Raw genomic sequence first — 21,633 nt, 5'->3', positions numbered from 1 at the left:
TGCTATCAACAAAATTCTTGCACGTGTTCATACCTTGACTCGTCCTTCATTTCTCTACGTAACAGCCAAGTCTGTCGACACACTTCTGCCAACGCTGCACCATGGAATAGATACCCTCTCGAAAGAAATTTCCGTCAAGGTTTTGTAGCCATTTCCGCACATGATCAACAAACTCTCCATCGACATCAAAGCACTTTCCTGCCAGCTCACGTTTCAGTGGCCCAAAGAGGTGATAATCAGATGGTGCGAGGTCTGGACTGTGTGGTGGGTGTGGCAAAATCTCCCATCCATATTTCTCTAGCCAACCCTGCGTCACTCGTGCTGTGTGGGGTGTAGCGTTGTCGTGTTGCAAAATGACCCTGTTGGTCAACTGCCCTGGGCGCTTTCTGCGAATGGCTCCCTAAGCTTGTCAAGAGTTTGGCAGTACCTTGCAGCATTGATTGTTTCTCCAGGTTGTAAGGTTTCGAACAGAATAACACCACGACTGTCCCAGAAAACAGTTCCCATTATTTTCTTTGCTGACCGCATGACTTTGAATTTCTTCGCGACAGGTGAGGATGGATGTTTCCATGTCATCGAATCTTGCTTTGTTTCTGGGGTGCAATGGTGCAACCAAGTCTCATCACCGGTGACTATGCTGTCAAGAAACGTCACATCGTACCCTAGAAAGTCTCCGCCGGCGTTGGCAGTATGCCCGTGAACCCTGCGTGAGCTCTTGCTTCTTCTCAAAAGTTCCCTGCAGATGTCCAATCTTTGTTCTTTATGATTGTCTGTCAATTGCTTAGGAACCCATCTTGCGCTGACTTTTCTGTAGCCAAGTTCATCAAATACAATTCTATGGGCAGAAGTTTCCGAAATTTCAAGACTGCTTGCGATTTCATGAAGTTTCAACCTCCTGTCTTGGCGAATAAGCTCATCAACTCGCTTCACATTGTCTTCTGACGTCGCAGTTATCGAACGCCCTCTCCCTTCCCTGTCTGTCAAGTCGGAATGGCCGGCTTCAAACAAATTACACCAGTGATAGACTTGTGTACGGCTTATAACATGCTCACCATATACACTCTGAAGTTCTTTATGAATTTCGGTAGGATTCAGTCTTTTGGCGTTCAAAAAACGTATGACAGCTCTGATTTCCTCCTTTGACCAAGTTTCAAAGTGGGCCGCCATCTTTAAAATCGTCTAGAAATTCATTGTGCAAAATGATGCACTTCATAATTTTTGGGAATATCCGGAAGGAAATAAGGAATATCATGTCGTTTACAGAATTAAAAAATCTCCACTGGTTGCTGAGCAATGGGCATTTTTCGGTTATTTCTGAAAGAGCCCTCGTAGATGTGGTACAACGTCGTGATCTTCGTTATAATGATTTATAGATTCATTATTGATATCATTGTGGTATACGTTTTATAATAATAATATATAATGTAACTTCTGTATATTTGTAACGTGCATTGATCATCACACAGTGATGAAAATGCGCGATATAAATGTCATGTATTATTATTATTAATATTCTGGGTGGGGATCCTGACCTCCCATAGCGGGCAGGGAGGTACATACTGTGTCTTCTATCCCCTTATATCTATTTTCCAACATGCTTTCTGTCTTTGTCTTGGAATGAGATTACTTGGTTTTGTCCTGGCCCTGGCCGGATCCCTGGCTGGGAGGGAAACAGTCAAATGCATAGTTATTGTTTTGGGAGATGATCTTTTTTTCCTTGTAAATCATCTCTCTGTTATGCATTGTATTATGTTTAGTTTGCATATTATATTATATAATTTGTAAACATTTGAGTGTGTTCCTCTTAGTTCGGGCATGTGCTTGTGTCTGGATGAGACTTTCAGGTGATCTCAAACTAAGTACTTTGACAGTGTGCTCTTGGAATCTACATCTGTTCCCTATTTGAACCAATTCCCCTTTGTCTCACCTTTTCTTTGGTGCTTTAATTGTAATTCTAGAACTTTTTACTATCCCATTTTCTTCCTTTTTACTGGCGCTTATATGACCTTGATGTGTTGCAAGCGCCGTAAAACCCTTAAAAACAAAAACAATTATTATTATTATTATTATTATTATTATTATTATTATTATTATTATTATTATTATTATTATTATTATTATTATTGTTATTATTATTATTATATTATTATCATCATCATCATCATCATCATCATCATCATCATCATCATCATTATTATTATTATTATTATTATTATTATTATTATTATTATTATTATGATTATTATTATATTATTATTATTATTATTATTTATTATTATTATTATTATTATTATTATTATTATTATTATCATTATTATTATTATATTATTATTATTATTATTATTATTATTATTATTATTATTATTATTATTATTATTATTATTATTATTATTATCATCATCATCATCATTATTATTATTATTATTATTATTATTATTATTATTATTATTATTATTATTATTATTATTATTATTATTATTATTATTATTATCATTATTATTATTATTATTATTATTATTATTATCACTATTATTAAAGTATAATTATTATAACCATTTCAATATCTAATTATTATGTATTCAACACAGGCAATGTCAAATGTCCAGGATTTTCCATCACCGACGTCCACATAGACTCGACTGTCACAGATAGCAGATATTACGTATTATTATAATCTTATCCAAACATGTTTGAACAGCTGGGTGACAAAGAAAGAGAAGAGTATTATTAGTTTTCTGAGGTTATCTGATCAGAGAGATGAATGGCGTACCATGATCACCGATGTCTGGCACAGACTTGGTACTTGAAGAAGAAGAAGAAGGAGATCCAAACATGATGACTGCCATGGACAAAATCAAAAAAAGTAACAACAAAGAAGTCATTTACTTTTCCTGGTTTAAAAATAGCAGATGACGTAATTGGTGCATTTTCTATGATTGAACGTCTTAGAAATAGAATCAACACATTATAGACGTGAATCATCTATAGAGACTCCACAGAAAATAATAATGCTAGAAGAGTGCTTGTATTCGGAGATTACTGTATCTATAGTGTCATAAGAAACGTCGAGAGACGAGGAAACCAGAATAGGAGCGAGTCGTCTGGGGGGCGGTCACCGGAAATGACATTTTGGCTAATCGGAAGTTGTCTCAGTCAAGGGTTCGTTGAACATTGTGAAAGAGGAGGACCTGATGGGCGGTATGGGTGGACAAGAGACAATGAAATCATACCAGCAATCAAAGACACATCCCCTGAATTTCGATACGAGCTGGGAAACCCGTTATACAAGTTCGTTGATAAAGCCTGTCTCTGATTTCAAATACGTATTATTTATTCTAAACCCATTATAATATAGATATTTGCATTTGGTTTTCATATCAACAACTTCTAAGGAAAAAGCCATACATTTATGCCTATTCGGATTCGTCCACGATTTTCATGACGTCATCAAAGCTATCAAAATGAGCATGAACTTAAAAAGATCTCATGTTTCTCTCCTTTCATTTTGGAATCACAACAATGCGACACAATAGGATTCAATAGTCTGATGTCACGACCGCCCCAGCAACTGCGAGCAGCTTGGTTCTAAACAAAGAAAATTGGTACTTTTTATTCTTCATGCTGGCTAGAACTTTTCACATGTCATGTGATCAGAATGTATAAAAGTCAAAACATGATAAGATTTATAATGTTTTTCTCCTCTGGATACACTTTTATGCTCGTCGGAGAACAATTTCTTAAGGGCGTCCGCCACTGTTCCGATAGTTTACAACCAGATACTAAGTTACTATGCGTCATTACGAGGGAAGTGACGTCATGACTGGTGAAGCCTTACTCCCTTTGTGTACTGTGATTGCATGAAACGAAATCTCCAAAAATAGCTCAACAACTTTCATAGCCCAGTGTTGAAGACTGTCAAAGGACATCAAAACGGTTTTTTTAAACAAACAATCAATCAGCCACAGAGACGGGTATTCTACATTTTCTGACACACAAAGTTAATGTTTGGTATGGGCAGTTGCGCAAGAGTTATAGGCCAATAAAAATAAAAATAATTAATAATAAATAAAATTTCCTTTATTCATCCCCATGGAGTAATTTGTTGGGGGTTTTTGTATGGTCTATTCCAAGAGCAGACTGGAATAACCAAGACGTCAGCCGCAGTGCAGCGCCCTAAAGTAAGCTAGGGTGATGTCACTTGCTCAAGGCCACACAAGGCGGCGGGTGATCGAACTCGGTACCTTTCGGGTACGAAGCAAAATATCAGCCATATATATATTTTTTTTCTTTCAGTCAGCAGGCTTCCATGCGGCTATGTGGTCTTGTGGTATGACACTAGCTTCCCGACTGTTACGGCACCTTTTCCTGGCCAGGAGACAATATAACTACGTTGTACAATCGATGACATCCACCACTCAATTCTTTTTAAATTCGAGAGTTTCAAGCGTAACAACCAACTTGTGCGGCCATTTTGTGGTCTAGTGGTATGACACTCGCTTTCGGATCAGAAGGTCCTGGGTTCGAGCCTCGCTCGGCGCATAGTTGAGTACAATTGGAAAAGGTTCATTACTCACATTCTCTCATCGTATTTGGGTTTAAAATGAGTACCAGACCGTTAACAGCGTTGTCTCTGTCCGAATAAATTGTAATAACCCTTAACAGGCGTCATGTCCGGTCCTACATATTACGTGTTGTTGCTGGTCAGGGACCCTTTGTAAAGCGCTTTGAGCACGTTTAGTAGATATTGCACTCTATAAAGCTCAATTAAATATATATATATATATATATATATATATATATATATATATATATATATATATATATATATATATATATAAAGTAAATGAGATGTTATTGAATCCATCACGCCACAAAGGGCTGCAAAACACACGGAAAGCGCTAGAAAATGGGTTGAATTTTCTTGTAAGTGTCCATGGCAACCAAAATGAGGTGGAATGAATAATAAAAATTTAAATTATGGCCTTTCAAAACGTTTGGAAACTGCACCATAAGATCCCGTCGCCTAGGCATTCCACGAAGGAATATAGATAATCCATCAAACAAGATGTCTGATGTCTACAGGAATCACCCATGTTGTCCAAGGAGCAAATTGGAGGTTAATAATCTTGCACAAAGAAAAAAAAAACGAAAGTGGTTGAAGCGGGGCTCGAACCCGGGACCTTCCGGATCACAGGGCAATGCTTAACCGCTGACGCCTGTGTTATTCCAGTCTTCCCTTGGAATAGGCACTAGAGACACATCTTTAAATAATTTATTTTAAATCTTTAACCTATTATTAAAGACTATGACCCATTTATTTATAAATATTGCACTTTTTAGTGAAAACACAAAGAAAGCCCTTTCTCCCCAACCCCTACACATTCAAGGGAAGTAAACAATAATATTAAAGTGCTGCTCAAATAATAGGATGAGTTATCGAACCTGAAACGTTCTTGATTGTATATTTTTAAATAACCGCACGTTACAAATATGAAAAGGGGGAAAAAAACAGTATTTATATATATATTGCGCTATATGAATGCTCAATTTTAAAAAAAATATTTTTTAAACAGTTTTTGTCAATTTTATTTTAAAGTTTTAAAATCCACAAATTGCGCTCAAAGCTCTTTACAAGGGGTCCCTAGCCAACAGCAACACTTAATTGAGCTTTTGAGCTTTTTTTTTATATAGTGCAATATCCACTAAATGTGCTCAAAGCGCTTTACAATGGGTCCCTGGTCAACAGCAACATTTACCATGTAGGACGGGACATAATGCCTGTTAGGCGATATTACAATTTTTCGGACAAAGACAACGCTGTTAACGACCATGTACTCATTTTACACCTGAGTACGGTGAGAGAATGTGAGTAAAGAGTCTTTTCCAAGGACTCAACTATGCGACGAGCTCGAGGCTCGAACCCAGGACCTTCCGATCCGAAAGCGAGTGTCATACCACTAGACCACATAACAGCACTTAACATGTAGCACACGACATGACGCCTTTTAGGCGTTATTACAATTTTTTTTTGCTGACAAAGACAACCCTGTTAGTGGCTAGATACTCATTTTCCACCTGAGTACGTTGAGAGAATGTGAGCAAAGACCCCTTTTCAAAGACTCAACCATGCGCCGCTCAGAGCAGGACTCAAACCTTGGACCTTCCAAACCGATTGTGATTGTCATATCACAAGACCACATAGCCACACAAGAGAGTAATTGGGGGAGAATGAAGGCTGTATATTTTCTTCTATTCTACACACCTGCCAAAATGAAAACTTCAAATTTAGTCATTTTTATGTCAATTTTCAGTCAACTTGACAAGGAAATTAGTAATCTCTGAAATCGTGTACGAATGAACAACCACAATTTGACATTAATGATCACTTCAACATTACATCTTCATGATTTTTTTGCTGTAGAAATGCTATATTATTGTTGTTATTATTATTATTATTATTATTATTATTATTATTATTATTATTATTATTAATAATAATAATAATAATAATAATAATAATAATAATATTATTATTATTATTATTATTATCATTATTATTATTATTATTATTATTATTATTATTATTAATATTAATATTATTATTATTACCATTATTATCATTATTATTATTATTATTATTATCATCATCATCATCATCATCATCATCATCATCATCATCATCATCATCATCATCATCATCATTATTATTATTATTATTATTATTATTATTATTATTATTATTATTATTATTATTATTATTATTATTATTGTAGTTATTATTAACATTACTGTCATCATATCTGGGTGGGGTTCCTGACCTCCCATAGTGGACAGGGAGGCATGTACATACTGTGTCTTCTATCCCCCTATATCTTTTCTTCCAACGTGCGTCCTGTCTTTGTCTTGGAATTAGATTATTTGGTTTTGTCCTGGCCCTGGCCAGATACCCTGGCTGAGAGGGAAACAGTCAAATGTGTAGTTAGTTTTGGGAGATGATATTTTTTTCCTTATAAATCATCTCTGTGTTATGTACTGTATCATTTTTCTTTTTACACAGCTATGTATGATTTGTAAACAATTGAGTGTGTTCCTCTTGGCGGAGACCTGTGCTTATGTCTGGATGAGACATTTAGTGATCTCAAACTAAGTACACTGATGGTGTGCTCCTGGAATCTACATCTGTGTCTGCCTTATTCTTGGATGCTTTATTGTAATTCTAGAACTTTTTAATATCCCATTTTCTTCCTTTTTACTGGCGCTGATATGACCTAAATGTGTTGCAAGCGCCATAAAACAAAAAAAACATCATCATTATTATTATTATCAGCATCATTATTTAAGTATTACTGAGAATTAAAAATTCGTAATTTTCCATAAAATTTCGTATTTTCGTAAAGTGGCCATGAAATTTGTCTAAAATTCTTAAAATTACGAAAAATTCATAAGATTCAGCAGATAGAAATAGAAATACCTACTTACGTAGTATTTTGAAGTCAGTTAATATTTCTTCTGCTGCTTTGTTTCGTCAACGATCACCGTTTCCAAACTGGACAGAGTCGTCACATTTGATTGAACTTTCTATAAATTGTGTGGCTATGTGGTCTTGTGAAAGGTCGTGGGTTCCAGCCTCATAGCTGAGTCCTTGGAAAAGGCTCTTTACTCACATTCCCTCACCGTACTCAGATGTAAAATGAGTACCTAGCCGTTAACAGCGTTGTCTCCGTCCGAAAAAAATGTAATATCGCCTAACAGCTGTCATGTCCCGTCCTGCATATTAAATGTTGCTGTTGGCCAGTGACTCCTTCTAAAGCGCTTTGGGCACATTTAATGGAGATTGCGCTATATAAAAGCTAAAACAAAATGATATACTTATAGACTGTTTCCAGCACAGGTCCATTGTCGATCCTCTTCGTTTCTTCGTCGTCTTTGTTATTTAATGTTTTGTTTTTGATCTTTTTACGGCGCTTGCGACACATTTAGATAATTTCAGCCCAAGAAAAAAGGAAGAAAATGGGATATTCAAAAAAGTTATAGATTTACTATTGAAAGCACATGAGAAAAAGTAAGAGTCCAAATAAGGAACAGATTTAGATTCAAGAGCACACTATCAGTGTACTTGGTTTGAGATCACCTAAAAGCATCATCTAGACACAAACACAGGTCCCCACTAAGAAGAAGAATAATACATAACGGAGAGATGATTTACAAGGAAATAAAATATCATCTCCCAAAACTATAACTAAATATTTGGCTGTTTCCCTCACAGTCAAGGACTCCGGCCAGGACTAGAACATAACTAAGTAATCCCAGTAATTCCCAAGGGAATTTTATATATTATTTATTTATTTACGAGGCAGCGTTTGTTTTGTTTTTGTTTTTAAGGATTTTACTGCGCTTGCAACACATTTAGGTTATATCAGCGCCAGTAAAAAGGAAGAAAATGGGATAGTAAAAAGTTCTAGAATTACAAATAAAGCACCCAAGACAAAGTAAGACATAGGGGAACTGGGAACAAATAGGGATCAGATGTAGATTCCAAGAGCATACCACCAATGTACTTAGTTTGAGATCACCTATAAGTCTTATCCGGACACAAGCACAAAATCCAACAAAGAGGGATACACTCAAATGCTTACATTATAAATTCAAAATAATAATTTACAAGGAAAAAAATATCATCTCCCAAAACAATAACTATGCATTTGACTGTTTCCCTCCCAGCCAGGACTCCGGCCGGGGCCAGGACAAAACCAAGTAATCTCATTCCAAGACACAAACAGAAATCTTGCTGGAAAACAGATATAAGGGGATAGAAGACACAGTATGTACCCCCCTGCCCACTATGGGAGGTCAGAATCCCCACCCACTATGGGAGGTCAGGATCCCCAGCCAGTACGAGGCAGCGTGACAGCAGTACAGTCTTTGCTTCGTACCCAAAAAGTCCTGAGTTTGATCACCTGGCAGTGCACTGTGTGGCCTTGAGAAAGTCACCTCGCTCTAGCTCAACAAGCAGCGCTGCACGTATTCCAGTCTTCCCTTGGAATAAACCCTCGAGACATATTTCCTCTATGGGATGAATAAAGGGAATTTTATTTATTTGTATTTTTAAAATACTGGAGTATTAGTATTAAATCAAATAGCCACATTACAAAGTCAATATATTTAGATTTCTTTATTATTGCGTCCCTTGCACCAACAGATTTCAAGCAAATACATGCTACAATATACTTCTGTAAAATTTCATCTATCAATATAAACTTCGCATACAAAACAGAACATCTTTAAAATCAATGTATGAACGAACAAAAGAACGGTGGATTTGTGTTTTTGTTTTTTTCTCTGACATTTGACCAAATTTACCTTTCACTTGCAGGCAATCCACATTCATTAAAATTCACTTCTCTTCTATCCAAAAAGGGTCAACACAATCTCTTAAATCCTAAATAACAGTGTGTGTAATATAAATAGTGAAAGTTGCCCGGTTTAATGTCAGCCCTGAAAGACAAATTTCGAACTAACGGTAAATACTAAAAACTTAACCAATGTACATCGTCAAATTTTAAAATTCTTTCTGTCAAATCCCAACCTCTTGGTATACATACTGTACTGATATGACTAGTTAGCTCGTCAATTGACCGTTGTGTGACAAAATCAATTGAGGGAGGGCCCTGTGGCAGTTATAAGTATTTGTCAAAATATTAAATTACGTTACTTTTCTTGGACTTAAACGGTTTAAAATATCCCTATTATTCCTTCAGTCTCATACATACTCATCTTGTAACAAATTCACTCATTCTTGTTAATGTTTAACAATGAAAATAAAATGCAATAAATAATCAAATAAATAAATAACTAAATAAATTAATAAATGTGATCAAAAAACATTATTTTAAAAAATTAAAAAATTACACCCTTTCACAATGGCACCATAAGATCCCGTCGCCTAGGCATTCCATGAAGGAATATAGATAATCCATCAAACAGGATGTCTGATGTCAACAGAAATCACACATGTTGTCCAATTGAAAAAAAACATTATAACATTGAAAAAAGGTATAACAGGAACAGGGTGTGGTCATGCTGGCAAAACAAACACTACAAATCAGAACATACAAACTGTCTACAAAAAACACAAAATAAATAAATAAATAAATAAATAAATAAATAAATAAAAAAACATGGCAAACCCTTTTAGTTTAATTTCACATTTATTTCAAGTCGCTACATAAATGGTTAACACGGAAAATTAAAATTTTGGACCCAAAAAAAGTCGTCGTTCAGAGCCATAGAACGTATGGAGCCAGAGCTTATCCCGGTTTCTACAGCATGAAACAGACAACAGCAATTGCTGGCTACCCTTTGGATTAGATGCTGGTCTATCGCAAAGTATTTTCCACCAGATCTAAACAGACCCAGCTACCTGTTTGCTGCTGGGTGGACAGGTGGAATAGGAAAAAAATCTCGACTGCACCCGGGATCGACCTTGGTCCCTTTGCATGTGCAGCGAGTGCTCTACCAAATGAGCTACTGGCCCCCACAAATCCCTTTTAAAATATGTAACCAATGTATTGGCAACTTTTATTTCCACTAAATATATCAGTAGAGGGAAGAAAAACAAAAACAAAAACAAAACCCAAACAACTTTCAGTTTCTATCTGACAATAAAGGTAACAAAATGTGTATCTTATGAACAGATTTCACAATCATAGTATAAGGCATATACATCATAACGGCATGTGAGACAAGATAAAAAATCCCTTAATATTAATATACTTTTTATTTTATTCTTAACCAAATTTCTGATCAAGTCAACAGTCTCTGCAGAAATTGGCTTTAAATCAGCTCTATACAACTGATGACCCTGTGAAAGAGGAGGAGTTTAATTAAACAGCTGAAGTGTGAGAGACCTGGGATTTGTAATGACACTCTACCTGTATGTATTGATTACACACTACCCGTTTGCACAAAGAAAATTACTGGTTGTGACATCACTGTAGTTAACGAGTACCAGTAGCCAACTGTAAAGATGACACTCGTGACAAGTACGGTGGAATGGGGTTACCGAGGCCAGTTGGGGCGACGAACACCAGTCCCAGGATTGAACATTATTGAACAAATTATGGTAAAATGGACATCATTTTCCCACACATGAGAACATTAGACAGGTTATTTCAATGCCAATGTCTAAGACAACTTTTTTGACATCTTTATATAACTATATAAAACTGGGCAAGCGTGTTTCATCAGTACAGTCTTTGCCTCGTACCCTAAAGGTACTGACATGAAAGTTACGATTAGCATATAACTAAGCATTTTAATTGTATTGAACCCTGTGACCTTGATGAAATAGTTTGAGGTCCAATTACAGGCGTCTATACTGTGCATATCTGTATTAATAAAAACAAAACATTCTGTCTACATGACTCAATAAGGACAAGAATAGGCACAATCGTTAAACTTTTAAATTTAAATACAAAAGAATATGAAAATGTTAAGTAACTTTTTTCATTCACAAAACCTCCCATGCCCCTAAGTCTTAAGTCCCTGGTGTTAAGGACGCATTGACATGATATGAATATCTCTTCAAAAAGCTTTGGAGATAAGTTTGCAATTCAACAGAAAGGCTCAGGTATCGTATCATTCTCTAACTTTTTCACAATCAATAGAATTAGAATCTTATAAATTGGCTTCCTTCATGCTCACAATGGTGCTATTATTTACAAATCTAAATAAACATGCGGCATCACCCATTGTACCAATCTAAAAACAATAAAGTCAATGACAAGACTACTAGGAAAAACAGGATCCAGACACGAAACTCTGCTTTCTTCTTGATTGCCTGGAAAAAAAAAAGAAAGAAAGAAAAGAAGTGGTTGTGTTTATCTGATATGAAAATTTTGTGAATGACTCGAATAACAGCCTTGAAAGGATGAAATTTTGATTAGCAAAAATGAACAATAATCTTAAGTGCATCCCAGATATATTGACATGACCTATACTGGCATTAAACCAAAGTTCAACTCCCCCCCCCCTCCCCCTTCTCCCAATTTATTGTTAGTAAATGCAGATATTTTATATCAATGTAAACTTGGACAGATATCACTTATATCAACATCAGTATAGACTCGTAATTTATGTGACTCTACAGTGGTCATGTCTCTGTTCTCAACAATTGAGTTAAAGGTTAAGTCTGATGGTTTAATTGTGTCTTTCACTCGGCTGTTGGGACATTGTCAGCCCTCTCCTCGTCTTCGTCCTTCTTCCTCCTCTTCTTGAGTGTTGTCCTTTGCCTTGCATTACTGGCTCGCCCCATCCTAACTCCGCCCCCTGCATCGCATGGCCCTGATTCACCTGTCCCTATCATTATCATCCTCCTCCCCTAAGGCTGTTTTTAAGAGTCTGTCAAAATCTGTCTATTTTACTGCTGTAGATTTTATGACAGACACTTTATGTGTCTTTTTGATCGTGTAGGTATAACCTGATGATTGTGTATATTTAATGCAATGGAATTGACAAGATAGGTGGGTGTGATTAACATCCGCAGAGCATTTCAATTTATCTGTCAACCATGATTATTGGTCATTTATATCTCTTTATCTATTATTAAATGAAAAAAATGGATAGAAAAATAAGCATGCTTATAAACGGAGTCCATATGAGTGAGCATGCCTATAAAGGAGTAAAAATTCCCATTTGGAGCAGTAACATGCATATATCTGGATTGTGCTTAAAACCACAGTGCTTTAGAAATGGAGACCAGTGTATTTCAATAAATTTATATCTTAATGGAATGCCAAGCTACAAAAGACCAATCTTGGCAGTGTCTTTGTACACTTTTTAAAATATTAGCCAGACAACCTGAGATTAGCCAAAGGAAACAATAAACAAAGAACACAATTGCTTACCTTTCTAATTTCTTCATTAGCATCTTTAATATTCTCTGTCGTACCAACGGCTGTCGTGTTTATTGAGTTTATCACAACATCCTGAAGGATAAAAGTAAATATCATCATGTTTTTTTAAATAAAAAACACCCAAAACACAAGATACAAGTAACAAACAATACAGGGTCATACACCTCTCGCTCATATAATCCAACACATTGCTTTGATTACACAAGATATTTCACCAAAAACAAGATGCCCTTTTTACAAAATCGCATCATGACATGAATAAAATAAATGGAAGAGCAATGTCATTGATGGATCATCTAACTTATTGACTGAAAAAATTTTACAGATTCCAGGCACTGACATGAAGCAATGCAGAGGCAGTTTAATTTCCAAAATGGATGAATATTGTTTTCTTTTCTTCATCTTCGTGTGACTATGTGGTCTTGTGGTATGTCACTCACTTTTGGATCGGAAGGTCCTGGGTCCGAGTCTCATCGGCGCATAGTTGAGTCCTTGGAAAAGACTCTTTACTAACATTCTCTCATTGTACTCAAGTGTAAAATGAGTACCTGGCCTTAACAGCATTATCTCTGTTGGAAAAAATTGTAATATCGCCTAACAGGCATCATGTCTTGTTCTAAATGTTTTGTGTTGCCATCGGTCAGGGACCCTTTGTAAAGCACTTTGAGCACGTTTAGTGGATATTGCACAATATAAAAGCTCAAGTATTTTGGGGTTTTTTTACATCCTTTTAAGTCTGTAACTCCAATTTTGAAGATTCCACAGACCACAGCATTTTTCTTTCAGTGGAGATGCGAGACTATTCCACTGTCTCAATGTCGATGGTATGAACGAGTAGAAGTCAAGAAGGCATCCACTCTTGAGTGGGGAACCATTAACTCGGATGGCTTCCTCTTATTTGTTGAATATCACAGAGGGGTGATTTAACTTGATCCTTTAGGCCTTTGCAAAATATTGTCACTTTTTCACACTTTCATCTTTATTACAGAGGTTCAAGATCTAAATCAGTGTTTTTTTTATCTTTGCTATTTTTTTTCTTTCTATGATAAAAATAACAAATGTATGAAAATAATAAAAGGAATTTAACCAGGGATGAAATTTTAAATTACTGAATTTACCTGCTCGAGTATCTTTTCTGTAAATATTTCTTGGAGTTTGGCAATTTCCACCACCTGACCTTCAATTTGTCTGAAGGAGGAAAACAAGAATAGAAGGAAAATCAAACAAAGGAGGGAAAAGAAAAAAACATTGAAAAATTATCTTTAAAATAGATTTGCCTTTCTCAATATCAGAAAGAAAAAAAAGGTAACATGGTACCTGAAAGAAAGGGATATACCCTATGTGTTAAAAATAATCATGATCCGAGTTCATGGGAGACAACTGTACACGTTATTGCTGTATGATTTGATGTGTTTGTTCTTTTTTTTTTGATTGTCTCCCTTGAACTTGGTATTTTGCCCTGGAACTAGAGTGAAGCCGGCAGATGAAGATGATGATGATATGTTTGATTTGTTGACGAGATTGGATAGATTGGCGATTGGAATGAGCCCATAACCATTTGGGTTATCAGACCTGTAAATAGGTACTCGTTGGTCTGAGAGTATTTCTTTGACAACAATGAGCCCATAACCATTTGGGTTATCAGACCTGGAAATAGGTACGTGTTGGTCTGAGAGTATTTCTATGACAACAATGAGCCCATAACCATTTGCGTTATCAGACCTGGAAATAGGTACGCGTTGGTCTGAGAGTATTTCTATGACAACAATGAGCCCATAACCATTTGGGTTATCAGACCTTCGAATAATAATATGTCGGAAATAGCCCTGTATTTGGACAACCAGTAATAGTTGCCTTTTTGCCTGTACAGCCCAGACTACAGAAACTCACATCCCCCCCCCCCCCCCCCCCCCCCTTCGCAGTGATTCATGCTAAACTGGGCCAGTGATTCGTGTTATATCAATATATTATGTTTGTTGTCAATAATAAGCAGTGAATAATAAAATGTTCATACTTCACTTCCTCTGCCATGCTGTTCATCTCATTGTAGAGAGCTTTGTTTTCAAGTTCAAACTGTAAATAAAGGAAAAACGAAATTAAAAAAAAATAACCCACACAATACTGGTACACAATATTCTGATACTATCAATACAATCATAAAAGACATTTTTATTTACATCAATGCATGTATTAAAACTCTGTTGTTAATTCAACATTCATTATCTATCCATTGTATTAACGAAGAGCTTGTCCTGAAAATATCAACCATTTTTATATTTGGAGCCAATCTATTTGACAATCTTCACTGCTTCAGACATGCCCAATCTCTTTGCATTTTTTTCTTCTTTTTCCCAGGATTCAATTCCTAATGACTCTACCGTGCATCAAATTCAAAAATAATATTTTTCTAAAAACTTTTTGAACGGATTAAATCTGGTTCTCATAGTAATATTAATACATCATTGACATGTGTGTGATAAATATATATACATCACTGAGGCAAAGAACACAATAAGTTTAGCTGTTTGAATAAGAAAGTTATTTTTATCATTTACCATTTGTATTTCCTCTGGAGACAGCTGATCATCATTGCTGTATGACGAATCATCAGATACAAATGCAGGTTTCCCATTGGATTCTATAGGCTTGTCTTTTTCTAGAGTAACCAAAAAAAAATGTTTTAAAAATAAATTTAAAAATAAAAAAGATAACACGGCACACGAAAACCCTTTTAAAATTTACAACATGATTGTTTGCAGAAAGAAAGGAAAAAATAAATTAATAAAACATTTCCTCTATTTCAATTCAAGGGAAATTTTTCTTTGGGATCTTTTTCAAGAAAAGACCAAGATACACCATCAGCCACAGTACAGATCATCATCATCATCATCATCATCATCATCGTCATCATATCATCATCATCATCATCATCATCATCATCATCATCATCATCATCATCGTCATCATCATCATCATTAATTATTCAGCAAAAAATTTTCTCTTTTTTATGTAAAAATATAAAACTTAATGAGTCAGTAACTTTTAAGAATCCAATTCTAATGAAACGAATAGTCCTAAGTTTAATCATTTTTATATAAATATGAACTCCCTACCAGGCAAATTCTCCTTTGAGTCTTCAGAGGAGTCTTTAATAATATTCAAATCCTTTTTTAGTTGTGTTCGAGACAAGTGGGAGTGCTTTCTTTCAGGTTCCAGCTTCGAACTGCAAAGCAAAAAGATTTTATCATTATTTCTTTTTCCATATCTTTTCCCCCCACATAAATAATAAATCCATCAATACAGACTGTTACAAACCTGCCTACTTGATAATCTAAAATGTAATTTTTGTGAGATAAAAATAATAGTCATAACACTTAAAAATCGTTAAAATTATTTAATCTCACATATTTTATTTTCAATAAGTTTTAATGACTTAAAAATACTCATAAACTTCTGATTGGAGCAAATTTCGTAATTTTGTAAAGCTTGAGCATATTTAGTGGACATTGCCCTATATAAATGTTCAAGTTTGTTTTTGTTTGCCATCAGTTATCTAGCCCCAAATGATATATGTTTTTTACACCAGAGCAAACATCATTCAAACAAAAGTTTTTTAAACATTTTTAAGGGTCAGAAGTTTTACTGGCAAACTGTTCATAAGTCTAAAAAGTTTTAATATACGATTCTTTCATCTCTTTGTATTTATTAAATGAGTTATTTTTATCTTGCTCAATAACACAATGAGCTTGCAAGTTTAATAAAAACAAAGAAATGAAAGAACATGTTTATTCCACCAATTCAAGTAAGATTATTTGATATTTTGTAACCAAATGGTATGGTATTAGTACTTATATTATCCTTCTCTTTGAATGACAATTTGACCCAAAACTAAAAATGCTGGATTTGTATTCATGCGCACCAAAAGATTATTTATAATTACCAATTAGCTGTCATTTACACCTAATTTCACACCAATAAAATGTGCGAAAATATTCTGCAATCGTTGGATAAATTTTTCATTCAACGATTACGTATTTACTAAGAAATAATAGGAGGGTTTTCCTATGAGAGATGTGGAATAATACGATTTAAGTCACATTAATATGTTTCAGGCAAATAAGCTAATATTAAGAAAGAAACAACTTACATCTTTTTTCTATCAACAACCCTTTTAACACGAACTGCTTTCTGTTCACTGTAAATTTTACATATAGCTGAAATAAAAAACAATAAAATCAATAAATTGAACAGGTCAACGATCAGATCACAAATACAGTGCAATCTCTAGATAACGACATCACCTGGGACTGGTAAATTATGTAGTTATCCAGGGGTATTGTTATTCGTGGTGGGACGGGGACCATAGCCCCTGGTGGGGCCCATGACTAAAAATAACATTGTAAATGTTAGAATGTGTATTTTTCCATTCACCAATAAGAGTAGCATCCATTTTTTGGCACAGACTCGCCACAGGCTAATGCCTATGCCTTATTAAGCCTTTGAGCAAAGTATTACTGAGAATTAATAATTCGTAATATTCATACAATTTCGTACTTTCATAAATAGCCATGAAATTTGTCTAAAATTCATAACATTCAGTAGGTATGCAATCAATTACTAAATGTCAGGAAATTTTTTGAAAACAACCCCCCCCCCCATCCCCCCCCCCCCCCCCCCCCCCCCCAAGACACCTAATAAGACATGAAAACTAAAAGACAACAAAAACAGGTTGATTCTCATGCTCTTAAAAACGTAGCTTTGAAACCTTATTCAAAAACAAATGAGCTTAACTTCATTTTATCTGGCCACTTTTTATTTCAAGGTTTGCCATCCCCTTCCCGTCACTCTGGCTAATAACCTGGTAATGTCATCACCCAAAATGCAAGTTATAAGGCGGTCACCACTGCATTGATTCATAATCTACACATAACATTATTATTAAAAACATACTTTTTTTTACAAAAGACAAACAATCAATTGATCACCTTTTAAATAAGATTCAATCAAAACCATCACGGCCATCCGATGTTCCTGTACATGGGGGTAGACGTGTTCAGCAGCCATTTCTTTTCGCAGCAATGCAATTGTCTCTTTACAAGTTTTAATAATCTGTTGAGCATCTCCGTCGATTTGGTCACGCTCCGATTCAGACATTCCAACTCCATGGTTTGAAAGCAAACTAAAGTGAAAAAGTGAAAAATATAATGGCAGAGTTAGACATTGCGTGTCCCAATATCATATTACGTTGTAGGCAAAACTTTACTGAATTCTTACACAAACACATTGGACGACCTCTTTCTGAGTGCTGAACTCCAGTGAAAAGACATAAAATGTACTTACTATTTTCCAACTCCAGTGAAAAGACATAAAATGTACTTACTATTTTCCAACTCCATGGTTTGAAAGCAAACTAAAGCGAAAAAGTGAAAAACATAATAGCAGAATTAGACACTGCCTGTCCCCATATCGTATTACGTTGTACACCAGATAGTATCAATTTAGACACCATATTATTTATAAACAATACCAAAAAAATGACCATTTGAAATAGCTTTAAATTTTGTGGGACGGATTGATAGTAAGCAGGTGTACTACGGCAATAGCAACATGTGTGGTAAGTATAATGATATAAAATGTGAAAAATAATGGTTCATAAATTCGTTTTTCGTACAAGCCACTGCTGATGATTGAGCTTTTGAAGTTTTGTTTCTTTAGGTAAAATAAAACAAAATAAAACCTTTTTTTAAAAAAAAATAATATGATGATCGATAAAATTGAGAACATAATAATAATAATAATAATAATAATAATAATAATAATAATAATAATAATAATAATAATAATAATAATAATAATAAAAGGTATTAAGTAATACAAATACCTTCCAGAGTTGACATATTCCTTCCTGTTTTGTTGTAGAAAATCTCTTAATTCTGTGATGCTTTTTACCTACAATCCAGATTAAAAGAAAAAAAAAAGAAATAAAAGTTCATCATGTTAAAAGTGTGTGTTTTTTAAATGTAGAAATTGGTTTATCAAAAGGACTGGAAAAGATATAAAGAAGAATAAAAATACAGGACTTAAGTTGTAAAAGAAGAAGTTTTGTAAAACGAGAGTCCTTTTATATGCAAGCTTGATTGCATTTTACACACTTCTATTAGAATTAGATGATTTGTCACAAAATCAATTGAGCAGAGGCGCTCTATGATTCCAATGACGTTAATATATATAAAAGAAAAGTAATAATACATTGGGACCTCTTTAATCAGAAACGTCTGTAGCTGCAGATTTCAGTTGCCCACAAACTTTGGAGGGCCCATATTTCACATCAAAGCACACACACACACACACACACACTCTCTCTCTCTCTCTCTCTCTCTCTCTCTCTCTCTCTCTCTCTCTCTCTCTGTCTCTCTTGACCTTGAGTGACGAAACGGACTGGTTAAGATGTTGACTTCAAAATATCTGGTCTGCCAATGGTAGACTGGTTCATTAAATGGTCTTTATTAGAACGAGATAAGTGGAAGTTTAAAATTTCCTAACATGACCACTTATTTTTGTTCTCCGCCGCCATTTTGACGTTGAAGTATTGAAAGGTCGTGCAAAGCAGTCCCAGATTTTTGTCTTTTTCTAGAGTTAACTCGAGGTCGGAGGATTTTTTTCTATAAGGGTTGGTTAAAGGTCTTAGTAGGGTGATTATTTTTTCCTATTAGGGTTAGTTCAAGGCGATAGGTTTTATTTTTTGGTAAATTTTTAGCACAACACCATCAAGCATATAGCGCTAAAACTGTGATTTGTAGCATTTCTTTAGATGTAGAGCATAGGAATGATGCTTGGAAACTGGTGCAAATCACTTTTCAAATCTAAAAAGTTGAGGGGGGGGGGGGGAAAGAGAGACTCCCCAGACCCCCCACCTCCCTTTAGGTCTATTTGGGTCGTATTTTGTCACTTTGTTTACACTGGTGGAGATCCGCCATTTTGTTTCTAAGTTACTACATACAGGGTGAAGGTTCCCTCCTTAACCACCTCATATTTTCCATTCTATTTACCTTCTTTTTCTTTTTACCCCCTGAATCTCCCTTTTAACCACTTTAGGTCTTTAATTTAACTTATAATTATGTTTCTTTGACCAGCTTAAAAGAAAACAGCCTGCCATTCTAAGGCGGAAGGATATTAATCCGCCAGAGCCATCAAAATAGTCCAGCCAAAACATAAAAACAATTATACACAAAAATTTAGACATTTGCGCCAAACGTTAATGACATTTTTGTGTTTATTGACTCAACATATCATATTTGTTTAGTGATCACGAATCATAGGTGATGGTGTTGTCTTAAAAACTGGTATTTTTTCTTAGGGTTAGAGTTAGAGTTAGATAAAGGAATACTTGGGTCGTTTCCCTTAGCACGAGGAGCATACGAAAGCCCCCCCCCCCCCCCCCCCCCCAATGAAATGGTAATGAATAGTTTTAAAAAATTAAGGCTGTCTTCCTCCACTACTACAGCCATCACATCATCATTACTACTACTTCCACAGCATCGTTATCAAAACTAGAGCAACCACCACCACCTTTACATTACATCATCATCCTCATCGTCCATCACTACCGCTACCACCGAGGTGGCCAATTAAAAACATAATCATAATCGTAATCGTACATCCGAAAGTAAGGTGTCATATCAAATGATTTTAATGAATTATTAATTTCTATATTTTTAAAACATCAGACAACCACCTAATCATCAAATCACTATTTCTGGACCTTCTCGGTACTCAGACTCAGACTGACACTGACTCCAGCAGACGACAGTGACAGTCACAGTCTACAAACTCAAGACTCAACTTACAAGAGCTCTGGCTTTCAACTCAAAACTGCCTTTTTGCTTTTTCGGCAAAATGGATGCATTCAAATCTTGACCAGCTATGTCTTGAGCTTTTCTACGTGAATTTATTGCTTTAACAGTAGCTTTGAATAGATTTGAGATATCTGCCATATCGAACTCAACATCAACATCCCCAACTTTTGTTTTGATGTGGAACTGTGAAGGAGGAAGAAAGGGAAGGATAGTGTGGTTATCTTCAAAAGAGAAGAATTACTTTCATATAGAAGTGCTTTTAGGATCATAAACGATAAACAAACTTATTGACACAATGTCTCCCGTTGGTAAAGCCCATAATCAATTGATTATTATTATTATTATTATTATTATTATTATTATTATTATTATTATTATTATTATTATTATTATTATTATTATTATTATTATTATTATTATTATTATTATTATTATTATTATTATTATTATTATTATTATTATTATTATTATTATTATTATTATTATTATTATTATTATTATTATTATTATTATTATTATTATTATTATTATTATTATTATTATTATTATTATTATTATTATTATTATTATTATTATTATTATTATTATTATTATTATTATTATTATTATTATTATTATTATTATTATTATTATTATTATCATTATCATTATTATTATTACTATTATTATTATTATTATTATTATTATTATTATTATTATTATTATTATTATTATTATTATTATTATTATTATTATTATTATTATTCCATCCAGCAGCGGTGTTAGTCGTGTTTCCTTCATCCATCCATCTAGGTGATATTATGCCACTGGATCTGTTATTTTGGGTGGATAATACTTTGTGATAGTAGAACGTTCTAGTAAAA

The 21,633-nt window shown here is 34.5% G+C and overlaps 1 protein-coding gene across 1 annotated transcript; it reads right to left on the bottom strand.

Moving 5' to 3' along the window:
• Window positions 1-9,157: 9,157 nt before the first annotated feature.
• On the bottom strand, window positions 9,158-20,959 carry LOC144964512 (syntaxin-18-like). Its single transcript, XM_078898896.1, has 10 exons — window positions 20,762-20,959; window positions 18,796-18,863; window positions 17,900-18,093; window positions 17,062-17,128; window positions 16,028-16,137; window positions 15,470-15,570; window positions 14,929-14,987; window positions 14,033-14,102; window positions 12,906-12,986; window positions 9,158-11,839 (listed from the first exon to the last, which is right to left on the bottom strand). Exons 1-10 carry the CDS (start codon window positions 20,906-20,908, stop codon window positions 11,744-11,746), a joined length of 993 nt encoding a protein of 330 aa, XP_078755022.1. The 5' UTR covers window positions 20,909-20,959; the 3' UTR covers window positions 9,158-11,743.
• Window positions 20,960-21,633: the final 674 nt, after the last annotated feature.

This window comes from Berghia stephanieae, chromosome 2, assembly GCF_034508935.2.
Source record: "Berghia stephanieae isolate SIO BIC M18660-M18661 chromosome 2, UCSD_Bste_1.3, whole genome shotgun sequence".
Lineage (NCBI taxonomy): Eukaryota > Metazoa > Mollusca > Gastropoda > Nudibranchia > Aeolidiidae > Berghia > Berghia stephanieae.
The sequence above is the reverse complement of the archived record's forward strand: the minus strand, read 5'-3'. Positions and strand labels throughout refer to the sequence as shown.